Raw genomic sequence first — 8,993 nt, forward strand, 5'->3', positions numbered from 1 at the left:
AAATTACATCAATAATTAGTACAACTGTTATTGAAGAGAAATACATGTTTATTTGCCTTTATGCTGGTTTATTTTTTACATGTTGACTTTTGAACTAGACTTTTGATAAGCAAAATGCTGTAGTCAGGGGAAGGGGGTATCTGGCTTCAGAATAGCAGCAAATTGCAACATTAGATTTCTTTTATTTTTTTTTAATCTGATGAATCTAGGGTTGCAAATTTGCAATACCTCCCATTGGGATTCAATGCATCAAAACGTTTTCTTTTTTGCTATTTGTTTGTATTAAAAAAACGTCAATCTCACCAATATTGCTGCTCTATGGAACTATTCTCTGCAAACTGTTTGTTTCAGAAAAATCCACTGAATAATTCCGAGCAGACATGTTTTTTTTTTTTTTTTTTTGTCTGTTGAACTTTGGAAGCGCTTGTCTTCCAAAACGCAATGTCCCGTTGCCTCCTGCATTAGCCTATGTGCCATTTAGAACCAGCTGGTACACAGGACCATTGAGTGATTTCCCACAAGCGCTTCCAAACTCCAGCACACAAAAATAATAACCCGAACTGAATTTCTTGACAGAAAGTCAATTTGCGGCTAGCTTCAGAATAAAGGGGTTCTGCAGCCAAAAAGGTTTGAGAACCACAGATATAGGGTGTTGCATTCCTAATAGTGTGATTTCTCTTGCAGATCCTTCTACAAACCCACCTACCTACCCAAACAAACCACCCTATAGTCCACACTAATTAAACGAACCCAAAGGCACTTTTAAGAGCCACGTTTATTGTCTCTCTCTGCTCTCTCTATATCTATCAATTATCTATCTATCTATCTCTCTCTGTCTGTCTGTCTGTCTGTCTGTCTGTCTGTCTGTCTGTCTGTCTGTCTGTCTGTCTGTCTGTCTCTCTATCTGTATGTCTGTCTGTTTGTCTCACTCCATGTCTCTCTGTCTCTCTGCCTGTTTGCCCTCGTTTTGTCTTTTTTTGTCTGTCTGTTAACCCCACCCCTCCCCAACATGCCTGGAAAGACCCCTGGACCTAAATTTAGGCCCTGTCCTCAATGCAAGGAACTAAACGCTGGAAACAGCAAAACATGCAAAAAGTGCCTTCAGCCGTTTGTCCCCAAGGCCAAACTGAAATTGAAAATGGCTAAGTTCGATGCAGAGTGGTCTGCTAATATAAAGAAAAACAACAATTCTTCCAGAGAGATTGATGCAGCAAAGGTCTACGTAAGTAAAGAGACATTGTGTACTGTAGAAACTGTACATTCACATTTATTCACATTTGATATCTACTGCTATTGTGCAGGTTTTGTCTTGCACAAATTACCTTGTTGATTGATTGATTGATTGATTGATTGATTACCTTATAGCAGATCTCATAGGAAAAGCAGGGTTTCCTGCAGGAAAAAGGCTTGGCCAGGTGGTAGCCTACATAGGAGAAGTTGCTTAAACAAACACAAAAGCAAAAGTATAGATTGTTTTGCACGTTTAGGAGGAATTTTGCATAATTTTCACCAGACTCTTGACCGGGTGCTACAGATTTTAGGCCGGGTGGCCCGCCTGGCCAATAAAGCGCTGCAGGAAACCCTGAAAAGTAGAGAAAGACAGCTAGGACAGCTAGCAGACCTAGCGAATCTATGAGAGAGACGTGAAGTGAATGAGTGGACCGTTTGCACTGAGACTTGTCCAAAACAACAGTAGTGCGTTGTACAGCTGAGGCTTGTAGATATGTTGGAAGAACATGGTCTTCAACATGGCCCAACTGTTCGTCACAACTGCAACTTAAACTTAAACGTCTCTGTTGATTGTTGCATCTGCCATTCAGCTACTGCTGCTTTGACGTGACAGATTATGGTTCATTTTAAAATTATATGGCTTTCTAGTACAAGGTGTCTAAGTCTGGGTTTAACTTATGTGTGCCAACTGCTGTTGTTCATTTCAGGTCAAAAGACTTCACGCTTTGGACTGCAAGCCAATTCTTTTCTATCGAAAAGAAAGGGTGACTGGCAAGGGTGACTGGAACACCTACTATTACACTGCTGTCCCCCTCGATCCCAGGATGACAGAATTGGTTCAGAAGTTAATGAAGGGATATGAGTATATTCTAAAAAGTAAGAACATTGTTTTAGAATATTTTCTGTATTTTTTAAATGCATGTTTTGTCTTTCTACATTATTAAAAATGCAAACATGTTATATTGACTACAGATACACCAAGTGTCACTGAGGAGCCGTCTGTACAGCCATCCGCCTCACAGGAGGACACTGCGAGCAGCCCAGAGGAGGAGCCAAACGTCCAGCCATCAGCCTCACAGGAGGACACGGCGAGCAGCCCAGAGGAGGAGCCAAACGTCCAGCCATCAGCCTCACAGAAGGACACGGCGAGCAGCCCAGAGGAGGAGCCAAACACCCAGCTAACTACCTCACATGTAGGGATGGGACAATACACGATATTATCGTTCATCGTGATAAAAAACACTCATGATAATAATCGTATCGTGGATATTAAATTTATCGTGATATCGTCCTCCGTCATGCACTGGGATCAATTCACCTTTTATTAATTCAACTTTTATTTACCAAGCTGCATACCATTTAAACCCTCTATAATTGGTAAAATGTACTTGTAATATATGTACTTGATAAAGTTTTTTTTTCATTCTTTATCAAATGTCTTTGCCCAAAAATAGCTGATCTACAAGCTCACAACGCAATGTTCCACCCCAGGATAACGGATTTTCGTTATCGTCCCATCCCTACTCACAGGAGAACACGGCGAGCAGCCCAGAGGAGCAGCCGTACGTCCAGCCAACTACCTCACAGGAGGACATGGCAAACACGGTGTTTGTAATTCATCTGGACATTGGTCATGTGGAATCTGCTGCCCCCCTGCTCGCATCCGTGTCTTCTGCCTCTTCCTCTCTTAGTTGTCCACCTCTGCCTGATGTGTTTCCTGTCCAACCTTCTGCTCCTCTCCCCGCACCCACTGTGTGTTCTACCCCCCTCTCTTCTTCCTCTTCCTCTGTCATCGCTCAACCTCTTGTGGAACCTATAACCAGTCTTTCAGTCGGGAAGAGAGGGAGGCCTGCCCTGTCTTCGTTCAAAGTCGGCAGGAAGAAGAAAAGAGATGGTATGTTTTGTATGGTCTTACACACTACACTATTAATACATACACAATGTCAATCATTTGAATTTGGTGTCCACAACACCCAAGCACCCAGCAAATCTTTATCAAAGATATAGTATGTATAGGGATTAACTGTATAATATACTTTGTTGTTCGGGTTCCCCTCCTTTTTTCCTTGTGGAACCTTCTACTCCGGACCCCGAACACCCACTGTCTTCTACCTCTCTCTTCTGCTTTCTCTCTCTTCTCTCTCAACCTCTTCCAGAATCGTCTCCTGTGGAATCAAGTTCTGCAACTTCCCTGGCTCCAGATCCTTCTAGCGAGGGCGGCAAGAAGAAGAAGAAGAAAAGAGAGGGTACTTTTTGTTTTTGTATGGTTCACGTCTGCTTTACAAACAACAACACCTGTTGTTTAGAAAGTCCTAAGGGGTCCCCTCCTTTTTTCCTTGTGGAACCTTCTGCTGCGGACCCCCAACACCCACTGTCTTCTACCTCTCTCTTCTGCTTTCTCTCTCATCTCTCTCAACCTCTACCAGAATCGTCTCCTGTGGAATCAAGTTCTGCATCTTCCCCGGCTCCAGATCCTTCTAGCGAGGGCGGCAAGAAGAAGAAAATGGAGGGTACTTTATGTTTTTGTATGGTTCACGTCTGCTTTACAAACAACACCTGTTGTTTAGAAAGTCCTAAGGAATGAGACCCTTAAGAGCAGACATGTCCAAAGTCTGGCCCGCGTGGCGTGTTCTGCAGGCCGCAGCTTCCTTCATAAAATGTAGTAATTAACCTGGCCAGACGGGCTGTTTCTCAGTAGAATCTTTTAAGGATTCCTAACTGCTTGTTCCTTGTCTGGTCTCATTCTATACATATATACCGGCACATACTGACTCTGTCTGGATGTGTACACATTTTCTAGGTCTATGGGTTTGCCACTCTTGACATCACGCTATGGCTTCACTGTGATGTCACACTAACAGAATCCCTTTATGCCCATATATGCAGTTCCCTGATGTCATCAATATTAAGCCCATGTAATGGCCAATAACAGGACTTCATATGGGAATGCCGGTGCCCATATATGGAGGCCACATACCACACTAACATAATCCATATGTATGGTCAAGACAGCCCATATCTGTGTGACTGGTTCTACAGACAGGGATCTCCATGTATGGGCATAAAAGGGTGATGTCATAGACATCATAGGACTTTCACATAACGAATAAATGAGTAATGAGTAGTAACTGTGAGGACCCCCTAGGGGTCCCGGACCCCCTGTTGAAGACCCTGTCCTAAAGGATACCAATCCTAATCATGGTGCATTGTGAGCTTGTAGATCTGTTGTTTTAGCTGAATGTTTGCTTATTACCTGCACAGAAATTGTCTGCTTGTGGCTCGGCTGCTTTCACTGAATGTTTGCCTATAGACCCCCTATCAGACAACTTCACACTGATAGAACCAGTATTGTGCGCAGGCCACACAGAGAACGGACAAGAATAGCAGGTCACCTCACTCGCTTCTGATACATGTTGAGCTTGTATGTCAGTTCTTGGCGTGCAACTAAGAGCGAATTCACACTGTGGTCTCTGGTGGTTGTCTGGAGTCCGTTTTATGCGTCCTCTGGGACGTTGCGCTGCAATGTGAAGCCATCGTTCCAAAAACAAGGAAATGGACTTCAGTAGCGGCGCTGCAGCAAAGATGAAAATAAAGCAAAAATGATTGGTCTGTCGCATCACTATTAAGATACCATGGATGCACCAGTGACGTAACTGTTATACGATCATTACAGACGATGTTACATTGTGATGTTTCAAAGACAGTCAACACACACTGCTTTGATTGTGTATTGTCGTTCTGTTATTACAAGATAACGTCAGGAACATAGTCAAACTTTATTATTCACCCTAAACTCTAACATGACACTCTATATCTCCCAAAGCCCCCATAGTACCATTATTGTTGAATGAACTGTACTCGGGCATGGAAGAATCTTGGCCAATGTGAATGCTGGCCAGCGGGGACCAGGCAATCATTTTCGGGAACAGTTTGATTCAATCGAACTGCAGTGTGAATCCGCCCTAAGTATGTGTCACTAGGGAGCGCCTCACCAGCCAACACTCAGAGTAGGTTGAATGAACAGAAAGCAGCACTCCCCCAAAACAAAGGTTTTGGGGATCTGTTGGGAAATTATTACTTGAAACCAGTACCGTTTGTACTGTCTCTATGTTTTTAAACAAATAAATGGCCGGAAATGGGTTGCAAGGTTTAATGTGGTTAAGCCAATAGAGCTTTGTGAATGAAACTTTTTTACAAAAACTAGGGACAAACTCATATTGTCACAAGTAAAATACTGCAGATATTTACATAGCATTGCATCATGGCTTAACTGTTATTCTCTTTTCATCATTCAAGGTTGCCAGACATGCAACACCCGGGACTTCTTTCCGTATTTGGGAATAACCAACAGAAGGACAGTTAAGGTGAAATGTAGAAGTGTGTGTGTGTGTGTGTGTGTGTGTGTGTGTGTGTGTGTGTGTGTGTGTGTGTGTGTGTGTGTGTGTGTGTGTGTGTGTGTGTGTGTGCGTTTATGAAGCATGGAGAGAGTCAGTGGTCTACCCTCACTGTTGTGAGTAAATACTATATACATTTAAGAAGATTTATTCATTACCAAAGATGTTCATAATTCCTATGTAATATAATAATGAAAATGGTCAATTCTGCCGGACTGTGAAATGTGCTGCTCCACACTGCGACTGAGAGTGGCAACACTACCCTGACAAACCATGAACATGTGTTGCATTCTCATTGACTGAGAATAGAAGGCCTATATGCCGAGGCCATAGTCACTGCTCTAGCCAGAATACTAAGGCCTGAATCCTTGCGTTCATAACACCTTATAACTTTCTGCTTGCCTATAGCAGGGTCTGCTGCTTGCCTACAGCAGAATAACTACTGTACTTGACCTTGCTGTATGAGCCTGCTGTTTAATAACAAAGTCCACTGAGGATGTATTAAACTCATAAGTAGGGATGGAGCTCAAAACACGAGCCTGTTACATATTCGATAACAAATGTATTGAGTACTCTGTATAAATGAGCTTTAGGCTTATGTCCCATGACATGTTTAAACAATCAAGACAAGAGGCGATGAAGTTATGAAGAAGTTATTACAGTACTATTCCTAATATAAAGCCATTTAATACTTATTGCACATTAATGAATGGTTGTTTTAATCATAGGTATATTATTTTTCAATTCTTCAATTCTTTGTAGATGTTGGTCAAAATACAAAATACAGTTTCTATTCAGAATTTGTCGTCTCACATCTTTCCACAAAATATTAGAAAACGCTCAATAGTGGGCTTGATAAAAGCCCGGCTCAATAATGGGGATCGATAAGGTGCTCATTATCAATACAAATTAACAAGCTACATCCCTACTCATTAGGCCTGTCATGATACTCCTTTACTTCCCTTGCTAGGTCATTACATTCAGATGCATCAGCATACAGTCATATATTATTATAACTTTAAATATTATTAAAGTAACTGTTAAGTTACTTCCGTGCTGTTACATCTTTGACTAATAAAGTATTTAACCAATTAATTAAACAGGTACCTTCTTTACATATTGTTGTTTGGCTTATTGAAAGGCCATAATGACTCACTGAGACAAGCAAAGACTCTAAAACAGTGTTATGCCCTACACAGTGATTGCTACTAACACAGTGACTAACCATATCCAGTGATTGCTAAACAGCTAATGATGTTGTCTGTCTGTTTAGGGGAAACGACAAGTCCTGGTGAACTGGGAGCCTTGTTCTGCATGGTAAGAAATTGTTAATATTATTCTAACTTGTTACACTTTTTGCCCTACCAGGGGCATGTGGTTTCTGGGTGAAAGCACCAGTTTTTTCCTTCCTCTCAATTATCCTTAATACTCAGGAAGGTTTCACCTCTTCTTTGTGGTGTCGTAACAAGTTGCACACAGAACGCTAATGATAAAATAACTGTCTTGATTTAGGGACCTCATGTGCAGCGCATGTTACTCAAAATTGTGGAAAAGAGGTGTTGTTGGTGACTGCTTGAGATCCAGTAGTCACTATACTTATCCCTGAGTGTGAAGAACTGAAAACCTTTTCCAGTGTTTCTATGAAGAGCTCTGTGTTTTTAAACCAATAGAAAAGCCATCTCAAGTGGTGTAATTGAGTTCTCTAAATTAATTCCTCTTAATTTATTGATACTTCACAGTGGCAGAACATGGGATCAAACCTGGGAACCAGAGGAGAATTACAAAGATGAATGACGCCATCATGCCTGAAGCCTCTGCACTTGGACTGTTCTTTCCTTCTGTTCCTTTTTGTTGACCTGTTATGCTGCTACCTTTTGCACCTTATGTGGAGCTGGCGATGCGTTTCCAATGTTGCACTTTTTTGTTTTGTTCAGTCAGTGTTCATTTTGTGATGCTGCTACCTTTCCACCTTATATGTGGACGTGGAGTGTACACTCTCGCAATGTTTGTTCATTAAAAGCCATTTGCACTGAATGTTGTGTTTCTTCCAAGTAGTCAATTTATAATTGTATGAACCAAGCTTATAATGGTTTTCTATGTAAGTCTGATATACTGTATGTTATGCAGTTATTTATTTGGCAGTAACAAATAAGAACCACAGGCGGCAGTTGTGCCCATGCATACCTAGTTACTGTACATTAATTTGTGTTCTAAACAGAATAGGCTATATCTCACAGGTTCTCTTCTTTGATTGACTCCTTCTGGTTGGTGGCTGCGTAACTTTGGCAATACACCCAGTAGTTTGTAAAACAACTTCCATACCTGGATTAAGAAGTTTAAAAGTGGGTGCATACTACTAGGCAGGATTGCAGTAGCCAACATTTACAATAAACACCAGTTTGCTCAAAAAAATTAAGCAACATTTTGGTTTAAGACAGTGGTTCTCAACCTGTGGGTAGGGACTCCCAGAGGGTCAATTTAAGGACCTAATACTTCTAAAATGACAAATTAAACATTGGCCAAATTGTCAAATATTAGCAGACAATGTGAAAATAGATGATCTACAATTTGAGCATGTAGATCGGTTATAACTGTTTTACAAAATGTTATGCCTCAACTCTTGTTGGGGGAGGGGGGGTCCCCAGTTAAAATATGATTATATTGGGGGGAGGGGGGTCCTCAGTTAAAATATGATTATTTTGGGGAGAGGGGGGTCCCCAGTTAAAATATGGTTATATTGGGGGTCGCAGCCTGATAAGGTTGAGAACCACTGGTCTAAGAGACAGGCTCCACAGTAGATTTAATGAATAAACACAATTCACCAGTAAAATATATGAACACATCTATTCAATAAACCAGTAAGATGCCTCAGGGTGACCTCGCCCTAAAGGGGCATAAAAGTGATTTGGTTCACCTGGCATCACAGGGATCTCCAATATATGGGCATAAAAGGGAGAGTCTGTCTGGGTAATGCTTGTCTTTTTTGGCGATTGATTCTCACGCTCTGACATCACTGTGATGGCAATAAAAGGGATTTGGTTCCCATGCATGACATCACAGTGATGTCAGAGCGTGAGAATCAATCGACAAAAAAGACAAGCGTTACCCAGACAGACTCTCCCTTTTATGCCCATATATGGAGATCCCTGTGATGCCAGGTGAACAATCAATGTTATGCCCATATTGAGATCCCTGGGATGACAGGGGAACCAAATCCCCTTTATGCCCAAATATCAACATCCCTGATGTCCACATCACTGTGACTCTGTGCCACACTGGCCAGATGGCCAAGACAGTGATGTTTTGGGGGAACCACAGTGTCAGGCGTTACCCGTCGGTTTACGGACAGTGTGTGACGGTTCTGACAGT

At 41.8% G+C, this 8,993-nt stretch overlaps 1 protein-coding gene across 1 annotated transcript; it reads left to right on the forward strand.

The window, feature by feature from the left end:
* Positions 1-290: 290 nt before the first annotated feature.
* Positions 291-7,533, forward strand: LOC308287523 (uncharacterized protein). The gene is made up of 8 exons (XM_080728729.1): positions 291-1,222; positions 1,938-2,106; positions 2,203-2,423; positions 2,761-3,124; positions 3,387-3,476; positions 5,527-5,594; positions 6,898-6,941; positions 7,364-7,533. The coding sequence occupies exons 1-8, from the start codon at positions 1,010-1,012 to the stop codon at positions 7,416-7,418; spliced, it is 1,224 nt and encodes a 407-aa protein (XP_080584855.1). The 5' UTR covers positions 291-1,009; the 3' UTR covers positions 7,419-7,533.
* Positions 7,534-8,993: the final 1,460 nt, after the last annotated feature.

Source organism: Nannobrachium achirus, assembly GCF_963921795.1.
Source record: "Nannobrachium achirus genome assembly, chromosome: 6".
NCBI lineage: Eukaryota > Metazoa > Chordata > Actinopteri > Myctophiformes > Myctophidae > Nannobrachium > Nannobrachium achirus.

What these genes read in the sequence shown, in the direction of transcription:
- LOC308287523 (XM_080728729.1), top strand. Translation starts at nt 1,010, where the DNA reads ATGCCTGGAAAGACCCCTGGACCTAAATTTAGGCCCTGTCCTCAATGC. An exon ending in TTGATGCAGCAAAGGTCTAC is followed by an intron (nt 1,223 to 1,937) that starts GTAAGTAAAGAG and finishes TGTTCATTTCAG; the next exon opens with GTCAAAAGACTTCACGCTTT. An exon ending in CCCAGCTAACTACCTCACAT is followed by an intron (nt 2,424 to 2,760) that starts GTAGGGATGGGA and finishes CCCTACTCACAG; the next exon opens with GAGAACACGGCGAGCAGCCC.